This window comes from Anomaloglossus baeobatrachus, chromosome 10 (genome assembly GCF_048569485.1).
Source record: "Anomaloglossus baeobatrachus isolate aAnoBae1 chromosome 10, aAnoBae1.hap1, whole genome shotgun sequence".
Classification (NCBI taxonomy): Eukaryota; Metazoa; Chordata; class Amphibia; order Anura; family Aromobatidae; genus Anomaloglossus; species Anomaloglossus baeobatrachus.
This window is the reverse complement of record NC_134362.1, coordinates 186,289,163-186,315,203: the sequence shown is the minus strand read 5'-3', so window position 1 is coordinate 186,315,203 and position 26,041 is coordinate 186,289,163. Positions and strand designations below refer to the sequence as shown.

The window sequence follows — 26,041 nt, the reverse complement described above, 5'->3', positions numbered from 1 at the left end:
AAGGAACTCCTGGCAGAGCGCAGAGCAGAGCGGCAGGCAGCGCGTGACGCTGAGGCTGCGGAGCGGCACGCAGAGCGTGAGGCTGCGGAGCGAGAGCGGCAGGCAGCGCGTGAAGAGCGAGAGCGACAGGCAGACCGTGACTACCAGCTGCAGCTAGCTCAGCTCCGGCCCTCATCAGCCACATGTGACCTTCGAGACACCAAACTTCCAAAGGTCCGTGTTGAGGACTTCCCAGTGCTGGAGAAGGATGGAGACTTGGACTCTTTCTTGACTGCTTTTGAACGGACTTGCTTGCAGCACCATCTGGACAAGGACCAGTGGGCCAAATACCTGACCCCCCGTTTAAGGGGTAAGGCCCTGGATATCCTTGGGGACTTGCCTGCTGAGGCAGATCAGGGCTACAACACCATCAAGCGGGCCCTGATCCAACAGTACAACCTCACTCCAGAGTCCTACCGCAAGAAGTTCCGGAGCCTACAGAAGGGACCAAAGGACTCCTGGGCTGACCACCGGCGGGCACTTGCCCGAGCTGCCGACCACTGGACCCAAGGCCTGCAGCTTTCCACCGGACCGGAGATCCTGGACTTGTTCATCACGGAGCAACTCTTGTGGAACTGCCCTGAGGATCTCCGCCAGTTCATCCGAGACCAGAAGCCAAAGGGGTCCACGGCTACAGCTGCCCTTGCCGATGACTACACCAACAACCGGGCCCCTGAGGCCAGGAGAGCGGCCACCAGCAGCACCTGGAGAGGGGGTAAGATGAATTCTGCGACTGCCCCACCTGCCCCTAGACTGCAGGGGGTGTCCCCCTCAACTCCCCTCTCCAGGCCCGTGGCGGAACCAAGACGGTGCCACCAGTGCAACCTACCTGGACACTTCAAGGCCATGTGCCCTCAGCGTCCCAAGGCCCCGGCTCCGTCCCCGTCCCAAGGGCCGCCCAAGGTGTATTGTGTGGGTGGGGGTGGTGGTAGGTCCCTGGACAGCTTCCAACCTGTCACCGTCGGCCGGTCTGTGACCATAGGACTGCGAGACAGCGCCTCGGAGGTGACTCTGGTGCGGCCTGAGATGGTGTCCCCCCAAGACTTGATCCCTGGAAAAACCCTCGCTGTCTCCGGGATTGGAGGCACTGACCCGGCGCTGCCTGTTGCTGACATTTATGTGGACTGGGGCGCAGGGCGGGGGGTGAGGGAGGTGGGGGTAACTGATCGGATCCCTGCAAACGTGCTACTTGGGACAGATTTGGGGCAGATAACCTCCCAGTTTGGGCCCCCCCCAAGGGCTGAACCTTCAGCCAGTACTGACATGACTCCTGACAATGTTAATGTGTTATCTATGAATGATGTAAGGGAGGAGGGAGTGAACTCTGATATTTCTGCTTGCACAGACACCATAGACACACACGCAGCTGCAGCTGTGACAGGAGGGGAGGGGGTCAGAGAAAGGTGTGACAATGCCTCTACAAGTAACCAGCCTGTGAGCTGGGATCTGTTGCCCTCTGCAGGGATAAGCAGAGAGCAGGGTGCTGCAGGGGGAGGACCAGTGTGTGGGGTGGGGGCTACCACAGCAAATGTGGGGTCCCCAGAGATTTCACAGCGGGGTTCTGTTGCTGCAGGAGGGGAACAGGCAGGTGAGATTGGGGCCGGTCCAGGAGCGGAAGTGCTCCCAGGTAAGATCTCGGTGCATGGTTCCCCCACAACCGGGGTGTCAGGAAGCCAGGTAGGTCTGCCTGAACCGGCGACTTGGTCAGGAACGGAGGAGGAGCAGGCACGACCCACGGTCGCAGCGGCTATGGCCGCTGTCACCCGCAGTGGGAGTGCTGGAAGCCAAGGGGCCTCCCGGAGGTCCGATAGCTCTTCCCCTTCTGACCAAGTGGCAGCCGAGTCAGGTGGAGGCCAGGACACAGGTCCCGGGGTACTGACTGAAGATGTGACAGTCTCGTCGATTCTGGCCACATCTAGTCAGGGGTTTCAGGCAGCGTTAGAAGCTGACGACAGCCTGAAAGCTCTTAAGGAGCAGGCGGCACAGCCTCCCTCGGACTCGGACCCGGAGCGAGTGGTCTGGGACCAAGGACGGCTGTACCGGGCCACGGTCCAGCAGGGTTCACCGGAGGCGTGGCCCAGGGACCGACAGTTGGTGGTACCCTATCCGTTCCGGACGGAGTTGTTGCGGATCGCACATGAGATTCCGATGGCCGGACACCTAGGGATCGCTAAGACCAAGGCCAGGTTAAACCAGCATTTCTACTGGCCAAAAATGGGGGCCGATGTGGCTGCCTACTGCCGTTCGTGTGAAACCTGTCAGAGAGTGGGGAAGGCGGGGCCACGCCCCAAAGCCCCACTGGTATCTCTGCCAATCATCGATGAGCCTTTCAGGAGGGTGGCTGTGGATCTGGTCGGCCCGCTGGCCATCCCCAGCAGCTCCGGGAAACGCTTCATACTGACGGTAGTGGACTATGCCACCCGGTACCCAGAAGCAGTGGCCTTGTCGTCCATTCGGGCTGACAAGGTGGCCACCGCATTGCTGGAGATTTTCTCCCGAGTGGGTTTTCCCCAGGAAATGCTCACTGACCGGGGGACCCAATTCATGTCCCAGCTGATGGAGGCCCTCTGTAAGCAAGTCCAGGTGCGACATCTGGTGGCCAGCCCGTACCATCCACAGACTAATGGCCTGTGCGAGCGGTTCAATGGCACCTTAAAGCAGATGCTTAAGATGTTGGTCGACTCCCATGGGCGTGACTGGGAGCGGTATCTCCCACACCTGTTATTTGCTTACCGGGAGGTTCCACAGGCCTCAACAGGATTCTCACCGTTTGAGCTCCTGTACGGGCGACGTGTGCGGGGCCCCCTGGCTCTGGTGAAAGAGGCTTGGGAAGGGGATTTGGCCACCCCTGGAGTGTCGGTTATCGAGTATGTCATGCGCTTCCGGGACAAAATGCAGGCCTTGACGCAACTGGTACACGACAATATGGCTCAAGCCCAGGCCGATCAGAAGCGTTGGTACGACCAGAACGCTTGTGAGAGGACCTACCAAGTGGGTCAAAAGGTGTGGGTACTGGTCCCCGTACCACAGGACAAGCTTCAGGCAGCCTGGGAAGGCCCATACCTCGTGTACCAGCAGCTCAACCCTGTAACGTACCTGGTCACCCTGGACCCTGCCCGTGGAAGGCGGAAGCCCTTCCATGTGAACATGATGAAGGCACATCATGAGCGGGAGGCATGTGCGCTCCCCGTGTGCAACCTGCCCGAGGAGGGAGAAGCGGAAACCCTCTTGGATATGCTAGCCCAGGTTAGGGCAGGCGGATCCATTGAGGATGTGGAGGTTGGCCACCAGCTCTTGGAAGACCAACGGTCCCAGCTGTGGGCCACCCTCCTCCCCTTCCGGGGGTTGTTTACCAACCAGCCCGGAAGGACTGACTTGGCTGTCCATCACGTGGACACTGGGGATCATCCCCCGATCCGGCGTTCAGCATATCGGGTCTCCCTGGAGGTGCAGCAACACATGCGCCAGGAGATTGACGAGATGCTGAAGCTGGGGGTGATCCAGGCATCCAACAGCGCTTGGGCCTCGCCTGTAGTCCTCGTCCCTAAGAAGGACCGAACCACTCGGTTCTGCGTGGACTACAGGGGGCTCAATGCGGTCACGGTCGCCGATGCGTACCCAATGCCACGCATCGATGACCTGCTCGATCAGTTGGCCGGGGCTCAGTACCTGACCATCATGGATCTGAGCCGGGGATATTGGCAGATCCCCCTGACTCGCAAGGCCAGGGAACGCTCTGCCTTTATTACCCCATTTGGACTGTACGAGTCCACGGTGATGCCATTCGGGATGAGGAATGCCCCTGCCACTTTCCAGCGGATGGTCAACACCCTGCTCAAGGGACTTGAAGGGTACGCGGCCGCGTACCTGGATGACATTGCCGTCTTCAGTCCCACCTGGGAGGACCACCTAGAGCATCTAGCACAGGTGCTCAGGCGGATCCACCGGGCAGGTTTGACCATCAAGCCGGGAAAGTGTCAGCTGGCCATGAGCGAGGTCCAGTACCTCGGTCACCGGGTAGGTGGGAGAACACTGAAGCCCGAGCCTGAGAAAGTGGAAGCCATCGCATCCTGGCCCACCCCCAGGACCAAGAAGCAGGTGATGTCCTTCTTGGGGACCGCTGGGTACTATAGGAGGTTTGTTCCATGCTATAGTAGCCTGGCAAAGCCCTTGACGGACCTCACCAAGAAGAAGCTGCCCTCTGCAGTCGATTGGACAATGGACTGCGAGACAGCCTTCCGGGCCCTAAAGGACGCCCTGTCCAGCCCGCCCGTGCTACAGGCAGCCGACTTCACGCGGCCGTTTGTAGTACAGACCGACGCCAGTGACTTCGGCCTCGGTGCGGTGCTCAGCCAGGTGGACTCTGCGAGCCAAGAGCACCCAGTCTTGTACCTGAGCAGGAAGCTGTTACCAAGGGAAGTTGCCTATTCCACGATGGAGAAGGATTGCCTGGCCATAGTGTGGGCCCTGCAGCGTCTGCAACCCTATCTATACGGGCGCCACTTCATCGTGGAGACGGACCACAATCCCCTCAGCTGGTTGCACACCGTCTCTGGGACGAATGGGCGATTGTTGCGATGGAGCCTTGCGCTCCAGCAATACAACTTCACCATTCGCCACAAAAGGGGCCGTGACCACGGTAACGCAGACGGGCTGTCCCGACAAGGAGAGGTCGCGGACGGGCGCACGGGGGAACACCGGAGTGTGCTGCCCCCTAGCGCCCTCAAAAGGGGGGAGGTGTGAGGTAAATCCGGAGATATGACGATAAATCATGATATTCAAGTATGTCAGGAAGCCCTCTCCTGGTGTCACCCCCCCTTTCCTTCACACAACTGGTTTAGCAACAAATCCCATGGCCATCTCCTGTGATATGGAGATGAGGTGGTGTGGGAACAATGGACACAGGATGACTCCCTGCCGTCACCCTGTAACAAGAGTTGTATCTCATTAGCAAGGCTATGGAACTAGCTAGACAGAACGACTCCAGTAAAAAATGGTTCATATCTCGCAAGCCATATTTCCGATAAATACGGCAACCATAAAAATGGTGTCTCCGCATGCGGACGATGCCGGCACACCCTTTTTATGGGAGCAGGACATTGGGAAATGCCCCAGGCGTGATATCAGCCAATGGGGAACTGGCAGGCAGGTCATGAGTCCCCTCGTTCTGTAGCTAAATTCATAACTGTCACAATGAGAGCATTGGCGTCCGCCTACGACGCTCCCAGGCAAAGTTATGGCCCATATTCCATGTTGTGGATTGTCCATAACTCAAGCCAGGGGTGGAGCAGTGCTCCCTCTGAGGTCACTAAGGTAGGAGGGGACCTGGATTTGCCCAGGTTGATAACCCTACTTCGGCCATTTTCCAGGGTTCTTTTCGCTGGGGGCACGTGTAGGAAACATCTGTGGGAAGGATCCTAGAAACCTGGGTACAGCGCCCCCCTGTGGCCAGACGCAACAAGGTAACTGCTGGAACTGTGTATGCCTGTTTGTAACCCATGCTTTGATTGTAACTGTACTCTGACATATGTATATTCTGTAGATTCCCTATTGTATATATTGTAGTTTCTAGTGTGCTTTAGGCTGATTAAATTATATAATTAATCTTGGGCTGTTCTGTTATCTCGATCTTGAATCCCACGTCTGTGTGTTCGGCTAATAGTTACCGTGAAGCGGTTGGTGGCAGCGAATTGTGCCAAGGATTATTGTGGGGAGGCCAGTGAGATTCGGGGAGATTTTATATATTCCGCCCGCGGAGGTCGGGGGAATATATACCTTACTCTCACCGGGGACCCTTCAATAATCGGCATAAGTAGTATAGCGGCCTCCTTGCTTATGGTCGGGCAATTCCATAATTGGCCTGACTATAAGAGGGGCGCTAGAGAGCGCGTCACGTGCTCTGTCTGTCGGTCGGGAGGTATAAAGGAGGGGTGACCCCCACTTGTTACCCCCCCGATTGTGACGTACTGGTAGCCAGCGCGGGGGATTTCTGAGTGACCCCCCCGGTGGTTTGTGACAGCTCCCTTTTTTTTCTTTTTCTTTCACCACCATTTTAGGAGAACTGGCAAGTATGTGTGACGCCCTGGACAAGCCAGGACGTCACAGGTACTGCAACAACACACCCCACACCCCGGTTAGGCACATCAGCCGCACACACAAATCCTTGTTGCCTCCCTCCAGGGGCTGATGTCCACACCAGGTGGGGTGGAGCCAGGCGGTTGGTCCCAACCACTGAGGAGTTCACAGTCCTGGAGGCGGGAAAAGGAAGATAGATCAGTTTAGAGCATAGAGAGTGAGCATCAGGGAGGTGGTAGTGGAGGAACTGACTGGCCGTGTCCGGGTACGTGGCCCGGGCACAGGAACAGCAAGGTTGGCAGACGGTGGTGACCGTCTGCAGGAGAGGCCGATTGACGCACAACCGTAAGGACCGGGGACGGGCGGTGGCCCGCTGGTACCGAACCGGGGAGCGAAGAGAAGCCAGCACCATTCGGCAGGGCCTACGGACCCTGACCAGGCTAGGAGTCGCCGTTAAACCGGTCAAATCCGTCAGCGACAGGAACCTCCGGGGTTTCCCAGCAGTAAAGACCCGACTGAAGGCAACCGTCCAAACCGTGAGGGAGAGAAAGCTACCGCCAGAGCAAGAGCTCCCAGGGCCAGAGCCTGCGGGCAAACAGGGGCTCCCTTAGCCAACCAACCGCTGGGGAGCGGGTTACCAGTGGGAAGCCATTGGGGCCGAGAACAGAACACCGGTGCAGGGAGAGACAGTTACCGCCAACCTACCAGGAGTGACCGTCGCAGCCGTCTGTAGGACTCGTCCATCCAGCCGTTTGTTTGACCAGAGACTCCGTGTGTGTTACTGGCTGAGTGAGTACTACCGTGCCGTCTGGCACTGAGCTGCCCCGCGACCCTGCACCCGGCCAGGCCCCCGCAACCCACCTTCCGACCTCCACCACCGGGCCCCGGGACCACCAAAACCCCCTACCCACGGAGGGGAGAGAAAACATCTCAGCTGCTCCCTGCCATCGCTCCCGGGATCCCCGTACAGAGCAGCGGTGGTGCCCCTACCTCACCACACACCGTGGGTGGCGTCACAAACAGACATCCCAAACACCAACCAACCACTCCTTCCACTCACGGGCGTGGAGCGCCGCTCGAGTCCCCGGATCCGGCCCAACGCTCGAGCCACCGAGCGGCAGCAGCAGCACCGGACCCGAGCATGGTGAGCGCAGCGCCCCGCCGCCCGCGACATATGTGATACTCCATAAGGTGTAGAGTGTAGAGAGGGCCCACTATTTGATTCTCTACAGCCTTGGAAAAGAGCAACTCTAGAGGATAGTGCGAGAATTGCAGCATTCAGATCTCCAGCTATCATATTGGCTTCCTAGCTGTTCCAGAACTACAACCCTTTGCAGTTCTTCTTGTATAGGATTACATGTTCTCGGCAGCACATGTCCAGTGTACCCAGGGTGATGTGCTGCTGAGAACAATGATTTTTAAGCAAAAAAAACAAACACAACCAGTAGCTTCAGCGACATGAAACAAATGCATCCCGCACACGCCAGAATCGGCAAATTCTTACAATAACAATATGCATGACTCACAAATAATGTGAAAAGCCTAGACAATGATAATTGAATCAGACCTTTTCAGATTTTATTTCAATAAACTGAAAAACAACTACACAAACAGGGATGACACGGTGCGGATGAAACTGGCAAGATAGTTGACACTTCACACCTTGTAGGAAGACATTTGAAAGAATATAATTATCTGTGAAAATCTCAGAAGCCAAGAAACGAGGCGGGGTACAAGTGCAACATTAAACATAAAAAAGCAAAGACGGAAAATCGTCCTTTCTCTACAAAAAATCTTATAATATGCAAAATACAAGAAGAGGACAAAAAAAATACCTGAACACAATATATAATAAAATACTAAAGCCAATATAAAGTGGAATAGAAAAGTTCACGTACCAATGCATGATTGGTGCACGTTTCGCCAAGAGCTTCATCTGAAGTTTATTATTTTTTATTATTTTTATATTATTATTATTATTATTATTAGCAAGCTTAAAAAATATTTTGAACGATTAATTGGTGGTCAGTTTAGTTAGGCCAATAATTGGCTTTGAGTGTATCACAAGAGTACCACGACGGAGAGTAGTCCCTCCTATTTCTGATGTCAGGAGATCACAGCGCAGGGTTTCATACACACTTACTCAGGTTAATACTGTTGACTGTGCAGATTATACTTTATCCAGTGCTGTTAGGGTTAAGCAGATCCTCTGGTCTCCTGAAACTCTGAGTGTAAGCAATAGTCAGCTGTTCTCTATTGGTAATTAGCTCTGCTATATAGACTTCCCTCCTAGTCCAGGTAACCGCTGGTGATAGTTTCTGCTTTACTTGCCTCTAGAGGGAACCTGTGAGATGAGAACCAGGAAGACTTTCAGAGAACATTTTCTGTCCTCCTTAGTCCTCTTGTCATGATTCCTATGTGCAGAACATTCTGTGTTGTTCTGCTATGCTCTCCTGTGGAGCCGGCATGTGTTGCTTACGGTGCAGAGCTTTTTGCAGGATGAATGCTCTGCACGTTGTTTCACAGCACTTGGTTTCACGCTGGTCCTGGGAGGTGCTCTCGCGGATGTTTCTCATTCCCAGTGATTGCTCTACTTCATTAGGGAGCGTGTTAGCTCAGGACGCCACCAGTCATACTTCCTGTTTACAGTTGTGCTGTTGGCTCCCGTGGTGCTCAGTGTTCAGTTCTTGGTCTTTTGACTTCGGACTTTTGTTTACCCATCTCTGCCTGTCCTCCCCTGTTTCTATTGTGACTTCCCGGCTTCTGACCTCGGACTTTCTCCGGACCACATCCCCGCCTGCTCCCTGTATTTTGTACATGCTCTCCTGGAACCCTGACCTTGGCCTTGTAACTTGACCTAGTCTCTGTCTGACCCCCGTGTACTTTCGTGCTCTCCTGGTTTATGATCTCAGCCTGTCTGACTACCTCTCCATTTACTGCATGCAAGTAGGGTCTAGTTCCAGCTTGTGACAGTCATCACACCTCTTTGGTATTCCTCATCTGGTCTGTTGCTAATTATTACCTATTGTTGTTTGGAGTGCTTTGTATGATAGCTGTTTATTTTACCCCGTCTGTCTAATCCTCTGTGTCTTTAACCTAGAGCGGGACTAAAGTTCCCACTACCCCGCTCACTATACAGGACCGAGTCTAGGGAAAGACAGGAATAGGCACGTGATCGTAAATAGGGTGAAAGAACCTTGTGCTCTCGCCAGCCTTCTCACTAGCCAGGGTGAGTTTAGGGCAAGCGAGGACCTAGGCATATGATCGGCGGCGACAAGGGGAAGGACTCGTATAGGGACGTTAGGGAGTGCAGGGATCAGTCTCAGCTGAGTTTAGGAAGTGACCCTGCTCCCCTTTCCCTAGCACCAGGGCCCACCATTGTAACATGTATCCTGTGTGTTGCGGCGCTCACCGGGGGTTCCTGTATACCTGGCGAAACCGCGGTAGTCACTGGTGACAGAGAGTCCAGTCAGTGTAAGTGCACCTTTTAGTGAATTATTATAAGTGTTTTTTTTCCAATTTTGTAATTTAAGATTGTATATTAACCCTTGTCTAGTACGATGGGGTCAATGTGACCCCCATGCAGATTGGTACAACTAGTGATGTTTTTTTTTCATGGTACCAGACGAGGGTTAAGATCCCCTCGTATCTCATTCATTTCATCTATAAGTCGTCTGTGTCGGTAATCCACTAACAAGGTTATATTATTGTCTCACTTTATTGTCATCCAAAGAAGTGGCTGCTTATCACCCGTAATGTTACCTGAGAGCTCCATCAAGAAAAATCTAATTGTGTCAGTCAGATTATTAGTTTTTCCACTGTCTCATGATCCCTCCCTAAGGGACCGTAATCCTATTTTATGACCACGAAGGACAACGTTTCATTTTTCTTTGTTTTCTGGTCATTTTGTACAGTGCGTATAAAGAAAAGCAAGATAATTGGAATCGGTGAATGTTAACGGCAAGAAAAATAAAGAATTTATTGCTATTTCTTGGTAGTCGGCACTGAAACAGAATACCTCTGCCTATTCTTTTGCACCACTATCCGTCCTCCATTTATAGGACTCACTTATCTAGTAAGTGGCATGTGCCGCATACAGATGTGCAATCACTAAAGGGCACTTATCGCTTTATATTTCCTAATGTTCTGTAGACTGGTGGGGGTCTAGGTCCTAAAATCCCCCACCGATTGCTCCAAAACAAACAACAACAATATATACTGTCTATACAGAGTGCTGCTGTATTCTTTTGTTTGTGCTTTTAGCAGCTGGTGCCTGAGTGATCACAATTTCTATGTTTTTTCTAGAGATACAGGCTATTTTTTTATTATATATACAGGACACTGCGCTTGAATCTATACAGTCTATACAAAGTGAGAAGCAGAGAGAGCCATGTCAGCTCTGCTACATCGCTCTGTACAGAGTGAGAAGCAGGCTGACAGTGAGGGTATGATTGCATTTGCATCTCGCATTGCATCACCCCGCACGGCCTGAAGCTGTCAGGACAGCAGCGCCTCAGCTGCATGGAAATACATGCAACTGACCGCTCCTGTCGGGAGTTTGTGCGTCGTGATGCGATGTGACACTCGCACAGTGACAAACAACGTTCAGTTAACAGGAAGTTAACAGGACCTTTGATGACGTCAGTCATGTGACCAGTCTGTAACCAACGAGGTAATACAACATTCACACCTGACTGGTCACATGGCCATGACGTCATTGAAGGTCCTTTAACCTGGGGGCACAGCAATGATCGGACTCGGAAGCAGAAGCGGCCAGGAGACAGAGTCCGCAGGATGCGTTGCGGGACCTAAGTAAGTATAATGACAATGTTTATTATTAACTATTTTTTCCAGCACCCATGACGGCACCACGAGAGAATGTAAGGGTGCTGTCATGGGTTCAGAAAAAACACATTACCGGTAAGTAATTACGTATTTTTCCAGCACCCATGACGGCACCCTTACATTCTCTCGTGGTGCCGTCATGGGTTCAGAAAAAACACATTACCGGTAAGTAATTACGTATTTCTTTATTTTACAGCCCCCCCCCCGCCCCATCCCATAACTGTAAAGCCCGAGATCGGTAATTGGACGCAAGGTCGCTTTATCTCAATCCCGATTTTTACAAGCCGATCTGGCGAGGCTCCCGATCCCGACCATTGGGGGGGATTGCCCATCACTATCCAAATGCTCTCTAGCAGACTTCAGACTGGCCCAGACATGTACTGGCTTGGGCAGGGGAACACGTCTGGTACTGCAGGATCTGAGTCCCTGGTGGCGTAATGTGTTACTGATGGTAGCCTTTATTACGGTGGTCTCAGCCCTATGCATGTCATTCACTAGGTCCCCCAGTCTGGTTCTGGGATTTTTGCTCACCGTTCTTGTGATAATTTTGACTCCACGGCATGACATCTTGCGTGGAACCTCAGATCAAGGGAGATTATCAGTGGCCTTGAATGTCTTCCATTTTCTTATTATTGCTCCCACAGTTGATTTCATCACACCAAGCTGCTTGCCTATTGCAGATTCCCAGCCTTGTGCAGGGCTACAATTTTGTTTCTGGTGTCCTTCGACAGCTCTTTGGTCTTCACCATAGTGGAGTTTGGAGTGTAACTGTTTGAGGTTGTGGACAGGTGTCTTTTATATTGATCACAAGTTCAAACAGGTGCCATTACTACAGGTAATGAGTGGAGGACAGAGGAGCCTGTTAAAGAAGAAGTTACAGGTCTGTGAGAGCCAGAAATCGTGCATGTTTTTAGGTGACTAAATACTTATTTTCCATCATAATTTGTAAAAAGGTGATAGTCTGGATTTTTTTTTTATAATTTTGCCTCTTATAGTTGTGGTCCCCTATGATGTCAATTACAGGCAAATCTCATCTTTTTAAGTGGGAGAACTTGCACAATTGGTATCTGACTAAATACTTTTTTTCCCCCACTGTATATAGATTTTAAACAATGGGACATCATATCATATATTGGTTTAGGAGGGGTAAGCCTGGTACAGATGGTGCCCCCGAGCCGGGAGCTTTACTCCGCGCCTCCGCCCGTCCACTATGTGACGTCATACACATTTGGCATCTGTATAGAAGAAGATAAGATTGGAAGAAGAGTCATCAGACTATTATCTAGAATCACCCACTCCCCACCCTGCCAACCCCTGGCACAGTCACAGCCGCCCGCTCCGTGCCCGTACTCCCTCACACCTGCACTCTGCCGGCTTCTGAGAATCGCTGGCAGCCAGCAGACACCCCCACTCTAATTAAATACACTTAGCCATCATTTGCCATCTCTGTTTCTAAAAAAGTAATAGAATCTATCAAGCAATTATCTTTTTTTTTTCTTTCCTGCAGCTCTCCCTCTCTCCCTCTCTCCCTCTCTCGTGTCGATCAGCGAAACCTCATTATAAGTCCGGTTTGCTTCTCTCTATCTCAGGATAATTATTTTCTTCTCTCAGCTCCGTCTAATCGCCCTAGATTTGTTTCTTTTTCATGTGCCCCCCGACTTGCACATTCTACTGATACTACACCCCCTGCCCTCAATTGCTGACATTAGAGAACACAGTAACTGCTCCGCGCTGTTAACTCTTCTTTCTCCAGTCTGGTGTCAGGACGAGCTTTACAGCAGATTGATTCCCAAATATCAAAGGGGTTTGCTCAGAATATGGGGAAACATTTCTGGCATCTATGTGGCATGTGTATAGTATGTGGCTGGTATCTATATGGCATATATAGGGAAGGGGGAGATGGTGACCTCTGACCAAACATACTGCTGGTCCCTGGGGTGCCTCACCACTTCAGATAGGTTCTGCACCTATGCCCCGAGCTGAATACCTGACCCTAGGTATCCCTAGTGCTGGTCCCTGGGGTCCCTCACCACCCTAGATAGGTTCTGCACCTATGCCCCGAGCTGAATACCTGACCCTAGGTATCCCTAGTGCTGGTCCCTGGGGTCCCTCACCACCCTAGATAGGTTCTGCACCTATGCCCCGAGCTGGTTACCTGACCCTAGGTATCCGTAGTGCTGGTCCCTGGGGTCTCTCACCACTTCAGATAGGTTCTGCACCTATGCACGGAGCTGGATACCTGACCCTAGGTATCCCTACTGCTGGTCCCTGGGGTCCCTCACCACCCTAGGTAGGTTCTGCACCTATGCACTGAGCTGGATACCTGACCCTAGGTATCCCTAGTGCTGGTCCCTGGGGTCCCTCACCACCCTAGATAGGTTCTGCACCTATGCACTAGCTGGATACCTAACCCTAGGTATTCCTAGTGCTGGTCCCTGGGGTCCTTCACCACCCTAGATAGGTTCTGCACCTATGCCCCGAGCTGGATACCTGACCCCTAGGTATCCCTAGTGCTCGTCCCTGGGGTCCCTCACCACTGTAGATAGGTTCTGCACCTATGCACTGAGCTGGATACCTGACCCTAGGTATTCCTAGTGCTGGTCTCTGGGGTGCCTCACCACCCTAAATAGGTTCCGCACCTATGCGCTGAGCCAGATACCTGACCCTAGGTATCCCTGCTGCTGGTCCCTGGGGTCCCTCACTGCCCTAGATAGGTTCTGCACCTATGTGCCGAGCTGGATACCTGACCCTAGGTATCCCTAGTGCTGGTCCCTGGGGTCCTTTACCACCCTAGATAGGTTCTGCACCTATGCGCCGAGCTGGATACCTGACCCTAGGTATTCCTAGTGCTGGTCTCCAGGGTCCCTCACCACCCTAGATAAGTTCCGCACCTATGCGCCGAGCTAGATACCTGACCCTAGATATCCCTAGTTCTGTACCCTAAATAGGGATCAGATGGGATGAACTCTTCATCAACCCCACTAAAAACTAAAGAAAACAGGCATCTATGGGGAATGTGTCTAGTACAGTGGGGGAAAAAAGTATTTAGTCAGCCACCAATTTTGCAAGTTCTCCCACTTATAAAGACGAGAGAGGCCTGTAATTGACATCATAGGTGACCACAACTATGAGAAACAAAATAAGAAAACAAAGCCAGAAAATCACCTTGACTGATTTGGCAAGATTTTTTTTGAAAATTATGGTGGAAAATAAGTATTTGGTCACCTAAAAACATGCAAGATTTCTAGCTCTCACAGACCTGAAACTTTTTATTTAAGAGGCTCCTCTGTCCTCCACTCATTACCTGTAGTAATGGCACCTGTTTGAACTTTTTATCAGTATAAAAGACACCTGTACACAACCTCAAACAGTCACACTCCAAACTCCACTATGGTGAAGACCAATGAGATGTTGAAAGACACCAGAAACAAAATTGTAGCCTGCACCAGGCTGGGAAGACTGAATCTGCAATAGGTAAGCAGCTTGGTGTGATGAAATCAACTGTGGAAGCAATAATAAGAAAATGGAAGACATACAAGACCACTGATAATCTCACTCGATCTGGGGCTCCATACAAGATCTCACCCCGTGGTGTCAAAATCACAAGAACGGTGAGCAAAAATAACAGAACCACATGGTGGGACCTAGTGAATGATCTGCATAGAGCTGGGACCACCGTAACAAAGGCTACCATCAGTAACACACAATGCTGCCAGGGACTCAGATCCTCCAGTGCTAGACGTGCTTAAGCCAGTACATCTCCAGGTCCGTCTGAAGTTTGCTAGACAGCATTTGGATTAAGCAGAAGAGTATTGGGAGAATGTCATATGGTCTGATGAAAAGAAAGTAGAACTGTTTGGTAGAAAAACAACTCGTCATGTTTGGAGGAGATAGAATGCTAAGTTGCATCCAAAGAACACCATACCTACTGTGAAGCATGGAGGTGGCAACATCATGCTTTGGGGCATGTGTTTAGTATCTGTCATTTTTTTCCCAGAAATCAATAGTTCAAGTAATAGATGCATTTGTAGCAAGTTTATACCCTCTAATCCTCTCCAAATTTGTATGCATTGTAGCCTTGGTGGTTTAAACCCCTTACTGTCTTGCTTGGTTTCCAGATCCTCTTTTGGATCATGTGACTGCTCCCCATTTTTTTTTTTTTCTGACACAGGGACCGCTATGGCTGGTGCTAATTCCCCAGTGTATGTCTAAGAAGATGGGAATATTTTAATGCACCTAGAGATAAAAAAAAAAATCAAATTCTTAGGAACCAATTATTTTTCGGGCCTCTACCAAAAAGGAATCTCAATTGCCCTTTTATCTAAAACATTTAAGTTGTCCAAAAATTATCCGATACAAAAAAGGTACTGTTGTGGGGCCACAAGAAATCTGCTAGTCTTTACCAGAAATAATTCCAGCATTAAACCTAAGTAATTATTCTTAGGTATCGTCAGGTCATATAATAATTACTATCTGTCCCTGAGTGAGTATATATTCTGTATATATCCAATATCACTCACTTCCATCTCAGTTGGGCTCAGGGTGACCCTGGCCTATTTTTAATTGTGGATTTGATATACCATCCTGCTCTGTACATGTCATAATGTGGTCAAATCAAGGATAATGGCCGGCAAGGGTGAGGTACCCTCCAAGCTCTCCGGAATGGGTCGAAACTGGAAAACACCCAATACACAGATGTATAGAAGTACAGATAGAGTTATCCGATCCATATTAAAAAACACAATTAGTTATCTTGGAATTTTCACACTAGCCACTGGGACTATTTTAATGTCATACTTTGTCCTTTCAGGAAGAGTTGCCAGCAATCTCATTATCAGCACAGGCAGCCAGATTACAAAGTCAAGTAATACTTCTATACACAGATGATAAAACAGGATCTACAAGCTCCAAAGAACCTTTGCACACACTTATTAAATGCTGTTATGCTCGGCGATCGAGCAGGGATTTTAGCAAACCCACTGAGCCACAGCACACAGGGGGCTTGACTGCGGAATCACACCTGGTTTTCACCAGAGCCTCTAATAGGGAGGGTGTTACGCTACAGGTGTGAGGCCGGGTGGAACTCGGGAAGACTGGTGCTGCGACGGCTGGCCCCAGGGGTACGGGAGCCATAGTTTCTGGAGATAGGTAACAGCGGCAGGGGGTGGTGAGGTTTTGACCTGGATGGATGGATGGATACGACAGCAGCAGCTGGGTATCGTGGTTGGCAGCCAATGTGGAACCTTGCAGCAGCATCGGCAGGTTAGGGATAACGGCAGCAGCACACTAAAACACAAACATATGTCAGCGGCAGAAGCAGCAGTACAGTGTTAAGGCCACTTTACACGGTACGTGTGGGTACCTGCCCCCATCGATTGTGCGACACGGGCAAATCACTGCCCGTGGTGCACAACATCGCCCAGACCCGTCACACATACTTACCTGCCTAGCGACGTCGCTGTGACTGGCGAACCGCATCCTTTCTAAGGGGGCGGTTCGTTCAGCGTCACAGCGACATCACAGCTGCGTCACTGATCCGCCGCCCAATAGAAGCGGAGGGGCGGAGATGAGCGGGATGTAACATCCCGCCCACCTCCTTCATTCCGCATTGCGGGCGGGAGGCAGGTAAGGAGAGGTTCCTCGTTCCTGCGGTGTCACACGTACCGATGTGTGCTGCCACAGGAACGAGGAACAACTTTGTTACTGCTGCAGCAACGATATTAGAGAATGGACCCCCATGTCACCGATGAGCGATTTTGCACGTTTTTGCAACGATGCAAAATCGCTCAAAGGTGTCACACGCAACAACATCGCTAAAGCGACCGGATGTGCGTCACAAATTCCGTGACCCCAACGAGTTCGCTGAGCGATGTCGCAGCGTGTAAAGAAGCCTTTAGGGGACCTGAGAATGAGCAATGTATTAGACTCATTGCCCATGCACTTCCTAAAGGGAGAAAGTACCCTAAATACCTACAGCCACTCAGCTGACCTTAGAGGCACTTCCCGGTTAAGGATGCGCTGGTCCTTTAAGAAAGAGGGCGTGACCACGCGCGAGTTCCTAGAGCAGAAGCAGGAAACCTGCGATGAGAACGCAGCCTCTGGAGTACAGCAGCATGGGACTGGAACGGAGCGGCCACCGCAGGAGGGACAGATGATGAGCCATCCGGGGGACGGGGGCAGGACCATGTGGAGACGCCGCTGTGGGCGTTACAGGTGCTTCAATACAAATCATAGGGTCAAAGTCAATCTATTGATAGATAGCAGAATGGGGTCAAACCAAGGAAACAAAAATCCTAAAACATAACATTTATTAAATATGCAGATAAAAGGTGGACTGCCACCATAAAAGAATAAAACGTTTGTCAAGGGCTGCAGAATGTATAATGCCAGCCTCCAAACAAATCATGCAAGGCACACACTGCAGGAGGTATGAATACAAGTCATACTCAAACCTGCATTGATAATGACAGCTAGGATGGTCGCTTCATCAGGATCAAACAATTGTTCGCAACCATTAAAGCAGAAAAAACGGCCTTACCGTATTTTCAAAGGGCATATGATGATATGGCTCAAAGTCAGGTGACCTCATATAGGTCTAGCACAAATACCTTCACTTTGCTCGAACCATACCACAGTACCTCCCGACGCGGCACCTGCAGCTTGGCGTTCTTCCTTGCTGGACTTTATTTGGGTCCGTCCATGGGGCAATTTTGACTATATATCAGTCTGGTGATGTTTACTGATAAGACGACTTGTACCCTGAGAAGACTCCCCTGATGATTATTCTTTGAAACGCGTCGGGAGGTACTGTGGTATGGTTCGAGCAAAGTGAAGGTATTTGTGCTAGACCTATATGAGGTCACCTGACTTTGAGCCATATCATCATATGCCCTTTGAAAATACGGTAAGGCCGTTTTTTCTGCTTTAATGGTTGCGAACAATTGTTTGATCCTGATGAAGCGACCATCCTAGCTGTCATTATCAATGCAGGTTTGAGTATGACTTGTATTCATACCTCCTGCAGTGTGTGCCTTGCATGATTTGTTTGGAGGCTGGCATTATACATTCTGCAGCCCTTGACAAACGTTTTATTCTTTTATGGTGGCAGTCCACCTTTTATCTGCATATTTAATAAATGTTATGTTTTAGGATTTTTGTTTCCTTGGTTTGACCCCATTCTGCTATCTATCACTCTCTGAACAGGGGGATTTCATAAAGGTTTTTGCTATTGTGAAAGTCAATCTATTGCCACTAATGTACATGGGTTGTTTCTTGAAACAGTAAGTTAGAGTCTAAAACGTGACCACTGGAAACTGCAATTTTTAATACAGATAATGCACTGGAAAAAAACAATTGACACAAAAAACTAATTTAAACAATAGGTCACTCCCTGATACCAGTAGCTTCACTATATTGAAGGACAACCACGCAGTATTTTGCTAACAATAAAGAATACGTGCACTAAGCTTGGTCTGTGATGAACATCGTATAAAAACCCTTTATTTTTATGGCTTTGTTTTCCAGAAGAGCAGTTCAAAGGGTTTACGAAGAAAATCACCAGCGGATGGAGCAGAACAGGAGACACCAAGCTGACGACGATGTAAGTCTATACTAGAATATACGGCGCATCACCTGGGGGTAGAGGTGATAACGCTCAGTACCTTTCCTGAGGTTCCCAATTAGTTCTTTGATTTACTACATTGAGTATTAGACATACCAACCAGTGGAAGGAATCATAAAGGAAGGTTCTCACACCACTACTGTGGATGGTGGACCAGGGTGGAACCATTGATTAGTCAGTATGTGTTACCAGCTTGAAGATGCCAGTAAGCTGCTATACAGCCTGGGGATCACTTGAGGAAGCAGAGTGCTTTCTTCTTGTCTCTAATCAGCCACTCATTCTGAGTGACAGCTCGGCTGCCCTATAGATGGCAGGAGCGTGCTGGGCTGTCAAGATTCAGAATGACAGCAAAGCTACCTGATCTGGGACTGGAGCGGTCTGGGCCATTCCTATACAAGCTGAGGATTGCTTTGCAGCTGTCACAATGACTATAGGATAGCAGGAAACCATTGCTCCTATGCTGACCATCAAGCTAGGGGGCCCTATGCTATTCCTAATCTTAGGGATACTCCTGATGGTGGAGATGCCTAAGTCTCCTTCCTCATGACCTGATACCCCCTTGTCCAGGGAGTGATGGTACAGGAGTGAGATCAAATCCACAAAAATAGACAGAAAGGGGAAACCAAAATTCTGTCACTCAGCACACATAGATGTATAATACAATGATATTTTAGGAGGAAAACAAGAACAGGAAGGAAGCAACAAGACAACAAGGGTAAACTAGACAACCGGTCCAAGCAAAAAGCAACACTTTCACCAGAAAATCTAGGATACCAAAGATCACAGACCAACACAAAATATACTATAGCTGGCATAGGTAGAACATTTCATCCAGCAAAAATAGGAGGGGAACAGATGTGATTGGCTTCCCAACCACATATGATTAAAGGAACCTAACAAGCAGACTAGCAGAGATTAACCCCTGCTAGGCTGCCTAAGAATTAGCACACAGCAGGTTGATACCCGAGTCTGCTTGTGTTGATCCCAGACACTACAGTAACCATTGGCGGGAGTGTCAGAACCTGCAATGTGAACAGAGCCCGACGCCACCAAGACGGTCAGCGAAGTTTGTGCTAAACTGTGTGTGACTGCAGCCATATTAAGGGCTGGGACTGCTGGGCTTCCTCCAGGTGTCAGCTGGCTATTTAGCTGGTTGGCACTGGTCAGATCACTGCCAGTTTTAGCTTTTAGCTCAGTGGTGTCTCAATCTCTTTATCTGTTGTTGCCTGACCTCAGACCTTGCATCTGACTATCCATTTGCCTAGCCCCTTTACCTTGATCTGCTACATTCTTGGTATTCTGATGTTGCACCTTGTCCAGAATACGCCTTTGTCCTACCCCTTTTTGTTATTACGTGCCCTCCTGGTATCTGACCCCGGACCTCTTAACTACCCAGCCAATGAGCAGTGACTAGCATCACAAATCTGACTTTTGGGGCTTTGCATTTTCTATGGTTCTTAATCTTTAATGGTTTTAAGAAACCACCTGCATATTTTATGTGATCCTATTAGATAATTACTCTTTATGTAGAATCCTCCCCTCCCCCCCCATACAGCAAATGATTCTGGCACTAACATTTAGCTCAGCAATATTCATCATACACATTAGGTAGGAAAAACACATTAAATCCATTTATATCCACAAATTTCCATTTTCATTATGACACAGATTAATATGTAATTGTCCGGCAGGGGAATAAAGCATATCTATCCAGCTGATATACACCATGACAAATAACCATTTACTATGTCCCCCAGGTATATACAACTGTGTCGTGTCATATTAAACACCCTAATGAGAAATAACCCTGACTGCTACATAATGTCACACTGACGCGGCTTCCCTGTAAGATATATTAATTTAATACTCCACAATACCCAACTCATTTATATAACCCCCCCCCCAGTGCTGCGTTATGTGAAAATGGATAACATTAGTGGATTGCAACCTAAAATGTTTTACGGCAGCAGGATAAAGACATTGGAGGACTTGCAACCACATGTAGATTCGTTTTGCTCATTAAATTTGGTGGGGGGCAGAAGTAGCAGTCAGGTTTTGGCATGGCTTGTTTGCCTTATTGGAAGGCAAAAGTATCATAAATGGTACATGGTCGGTTTGGCCGACAGATTGAGCATTGCCATTGAGCCATACCAAGACTTAAGGGTACGCGACCAGTCATAGCAAATATATCACCGTCATACTAGAGCTTCATGCTAGGCCAGTGCTGGATGCCATTGACCCATACCAAGACTCAAGGGTACGCGACCAGTCATAGTGATTAAATCACCGTCATAATAGAGCCTCATTCGAGGCCAGTGCTGGATGCCATTCACTCATGCCAAGACTCAAGGGTACGCGACCAGTCATAGCAAATACATCACTGTCATACTAGAGCTTCATTCGAGGCCAGTGCTGGATGCCATTGACTCATCCCAAGACTCAAGGGTATGCCACCAGTCATAGCAAATACATCACTGTCATACTAGAGCTTCATTCGAGGCCAGTGCTGGATGCCATTGACTCATCCCAAGACTCAAGGGTATGCCACCAGTCATAGCAAATACATCACTGTCATACTAGAGCTTCATTCGAGGCCAGTGCTGGATGCCATTGACCCATCCCAAGACTCAAGGGTATGCCACCAGTCATAGCAAATACATCACTGTCATACTAGAGTTTCATGCTAGGCGAGTGCTGGATGCCATTGACCCATCCCAAGACTCAAGGGTACGCCACCAGTCATAGCAAATATATCACCATTATACTAGAGCTTCATGCTAGACGAGTGCTGGATGCCATTGACTCATGCCAAGACTCAATGGTACATGACTAGTCATAGCAAATACATCACTGTCATACTAGAGCTTCATTCTAGGCTAGTGCTGGATGCCATTGACCCATACCAAGACTCAAGGGTACACGACCAGTCATAGCAAATACATCACTGTCATACTAGAGCTTCATGCTAGGCGAGTGCTGGATACCATTGACTCATGGCAAGAGTCAAGGGTACGCCACTAGTCATAGCAAATTTATTACCATCATACTAGAGCTTCATACTAGGCCAGTGCTGGATGCCATTGACTCATGCCAAGAGTCAAGGGTACGCAACCAGTCATAGCAAATATATCACCATCATACTAGAGCTTTATGCCAGGCCAGTGCTGGATGCCATTGACTCATGCCAAGACTCAAGGGTACACGATCAGCCATAGCAAATATAGCACCGTCATACTAGAGCTTCATGCTAGGCCAGTACTGGATGCCATTAACCCATACCAAGACTCAAGGGTACTCAACCAGTCATAGCAAATATGGCACCGTCATACTAGAGCTTCATGCCAGGCGAGTGCTGGATGCCAGTGACTCATGCCAAGAGTCAAGGGTATGCGTTCAGTCATAACAAATATATCGCTGTCATACTAGAGCTTCATGCTAGGCCAGTGCTGGATGCCATTGACTAATGCCAAGACTAAAGGGTACGCGATCAGTCATAACAAATATATCACCTTCTTACTATGAGGATTCTCTTCTGTTACTGGAAACTCCAATCCCAGCCCAAGATTACTTAGATCCTTATTATAAGCTTTCCCTTCAGTTGCATTGTCCGTGTCCATCTTTCAAGACAGGACAGAACCATACATGACCCATCCTTGATAAAATCGGTGAGGATCTGACACCCAGCACCTCCACCGTTCAGCTGAAAAATGTTCCCGCAATTGGATGGCAAGGAACAATGGGGTCCTAGGCTGTCCCTCATGCTAGGAGACACTATTCTATCCCTGACCTCTGGATTACTCCCAATGGTGGAGGTGCCAGAGTCCCATGCCTTACTATATGCCTAAGAAAAGCTAATCTGTTCCACTCTCCCCCATGGAAGGAAGGGGCAGGAGTTTGATGGAAACACAGATAAGACAGACAGGGATAACAGAAACTCAGTCACACTGCACCCACTCAGGAATAAGCAGTAAAAAACTAAAGTGAAAAGCAAGTCAGTCTGATTCCCCCTCCCACCAGGGAAGGAAGGGGCAGGAGTGAGATGGAAACACAAAAAAAGACAGACAAGGGAAAGCCAAAACGTTGACACACTGCAAACTCACCGGAATAAACAGTAGGAAAGTAAAGAGAAAAACAAGTGAAGTAATGCAGCCACAAAAGGGACAACACGGATTAACATCACCACCATTCACAGCAATAAAGTATGACAACCACCAGTAAGTCTGGATCACAGCACCTCACCAGACCAGTATAGAGAAGCTATAGCTGGCATTAATGGAATAGTTCAGCCAGCAACAAAATGACAACAAGGGATAACACCACAACCGCACACAACAGCCACCAGTAAGCCTGAATAAATCTACCTATCCAGGCCGGTATAGTCAAGCTATAGCTGGCATTAATGCAAGAATCCAGCCAGCATATATATGTGGTTAGTGAATATGACTGGCTCTTCCATAGCATGCGACTAAGGAAAATTAACAAGCAGTCCAGCAGAGATTAACTCTTCTTAGCCTGCCTATTACCTACAGGTCTATGAGTTGATGTCCGAGTCACCCTACACAGGATCTCCACTCACGGCTGTAGACAACAGAGCACCCATCTCAAGAAAGATATGAGTCCCAACAGTGGGACCCTCATCTAACAAACATTTATGGTATATCATGTGAATATTCTTACATTTACAAGTTTTTGTATCCTTTAAAATTAATTTTCATACAATGGGACTCAACTTTCATCATCAGTAAGGTTTTATTGCAGATTTCTCCAAGTTTATTGGATTTTATTTGGTTCACCTTTGACCACAAATGGTCACTAGAACTTAATAGAGTTAATAGTCCAAGTGGTCTTCATCTTCCCCTTTTCTACAGGTCCAGTGGGTAGAAGACAGAGCTACAAAGGAGGAAGGTGAGCAGACTGATATAGGTTGAGGTTTCTGATCTCCAATATCAAAGATTTTATTGCCATGATCTCAGAGATGTTCTTCACCATTTTATATTCGTAGACCACAGTTATTTTTTTTTATGCATTGCTTTTCAACACAGTGGCGTAACTAGTATTGGTAGGGCCCCAGTGCAAAATTTGGACCTGTGCCTCCCCATCCCCATATTTTGGTAAGATGTATGTCTATGTATGTATACATTTAGTGTTCTAAATCGTATAAAGACATACAAGCTACCCCCCCATTATGTAGTAATGTCCCCCATCCTGTTCTAATCTACCTCATCCTGGTAAATATGTCACCCATCCTGGTATATGTGCCCCCCATCCTGGTATGTCCACCATCCTAGTAAATATGTCACCCATCCTGGTATATACTGTCCCCTATCCTGGTATATACTGTCCCCCTCCTGGTATATACTGTCTGCCTCCTGGGACCATCCTGGTATATACTGTTCCCCTCTGGTATATATGTTCCTCTCTTGGGCCCCTCCTGGTATATACTGTCCCTCGCCTAGTATATATGTTCTTCTCCTAAGCCCCTTCTGGTATATACTGTCCCCCTCCTGGTATATATATTCCTTTCCTGGGCCCCTCCTGCTACATACTGTCCCACTCCTGGTATATACTGTATGTTCCTCTCCTGGGCTCTTCCTGGTATATACTGTCCCCCTGTATGTTCCTCTCCTGGGTCCCTCCTGGTAGTTACTGTCCCCTTCCTGGTATAGAATTTACTCACTTTCCCCGACTCCCACATCACGTGGCGTCCTCCTCTATAGCCGGCCCGCAGTGGCAGGCAGCTTTCATCAGTGTTCGTGCTATGGCAACACATGACGTCATTGTCATGTGCCGCCTCAGTCACGGGGACCCCGATGTTAGCTGCCAGCCGGCCACTGTTTGGCCTGCTGTGTGTATCGCAGTGCAGAGATCCGATGAGTCTCTGCAGTTTCGGACGCACATCCAGCTGTAGCAGGTGCTCAGGCCAGCGGGCCCCCTGCACCTACATGCCCGGTTACAGTTGCGATTCCTGCGACTGCTATCGTTCTGACCCTACGTCAACACATCCACAGCTTTGATATCCTGTAAATCCTTTGTTTTCTGATCATTATGATTAGTAATTATTACTATTTTAGGGCTTCTGTTTTTTTCTAATTTACATCCTATTTGTAATATAAGTTTCCACCTCTCACAAGATGCTGATCTATGTCTCCCAAGATCCTCAGCCGCAAAGCTAGTCTACCACTGCGGATTATATTATGATTATATATGGCTCCCATGATACTCAACCAGACGGCAAACCAACTGGCATTGATCTATATCTCCCATGACACTTGGCCAGCCTTGACCATTGCTGGCATCAGTTTGCTCCTCTGCGCTCCGCCAACTAACAGCTGACGGGGAATCATGAGATAAATAGCGGAGCCTTGGCCATTCTTGCTCTAATATATATCACCAACCTTAAGAAATTGTATACAGACAAGAATCCATCTATGAACCATATATTAAATGGAGCAGTGTCTCGTCTAAGGCGACAGTGTTATTTCCAGCTAATCTGTTAGGCAGATTCAATAATAAGTACACCCTTGTAGTCAAGCTGTGGACCGCTAGTAGATAATAAGAAATACATCACCTTTACATTAGGCAATTTCTTATTTTATAGATAGAACCCATCATTGAATGGATATCTGGATCTCGTCGATGGGAGGTTTTTGCTGATAAAATACCTACAGCCATTATATTATAACCATTTTGGTGCCCTTTTCACATAGGTATATGCATATAGTGTCAATATGACTATGGAATAGCGGGGAATCGGGGCTCCTAAGCTGCCCATAAAGTTAGGGGGCCCTATGCTATCCCTATTCTCAGGGTTACTCCTGATGGTGGAGAGTTTTGAGTCTCCTTCCTGGCCCTGCTCCTGACCAGTCCTGATCTGATTCCCCCTCCCCCAATGGAGGGACAGTACAGTAGTGTGATGAAACCTGACAGATAAAGGCAGACAAGGGAAAACCAAAACTCTGTCACACACAAAGGTAAACACAATAAGAGATGCAGGAGGAAAAACAAGAGTAGGAAGGAAGCTACAAAACAACAGAGGTAAACTCTACAACTGCACCAAGCAATAAGTACAACTTTTACCAGTAAGTCTGGGACACCACACTTCACAGACCAACATAGAATAAACTATTGCTGCCATGGGGTGAAGGTTTCAACCAGCATAAATAGGAGGGGACCAGATGTGATAGGTCTTCCCACAACATGTGACCTAAGTAGCAAGCAGACCAGCAGAGATTAACTCTTGCTAACTTGCCTACGAATCAACACACAGCAGGTTGAAACCTGAGTCTGCCTGTTTTGATCCCAGACACCAGAGAAACCATCGAGTGGAGTGTCAGAATCTGCAATCTGAAAAGAACCCAATGCCACCATGACAGTCGGTGAAGTTTGTGCAAAACTCTGTGTGTCACATATAGATAGGTACTAATGACTTTTTGGTATAATGAATTAACTACAGTTGGTGTC

General features: G+C 48.9%; 1 protein-coding gene across 1 annotated transcript in view; it reads left to right on the top strand.

Annotated features, from left to right (window-relative positions):
* The window catches only part of LOC142254391 (serine/threonine-protein kinase Nek11-like), a 216,387-nt gene that overhangs the window by 135,944 nt on the left and 54,402 nt on the right, over positions 1-26,041 (top strand). Inside the window, exons 10-11 of the mRNA XM_075325433.1 lie at positions 18,484-18,559; positions 23,449-23,485. Of these exons, the coding sequence (XP_075181548.1) occupies positions 18,484-18,559; positions 23,449-23,485 (113 nt within the window). The remainder of the gene's footprint in view (positions 1-18,483; positions 18,560-23,448; positions 23,486-26,041) is intronic.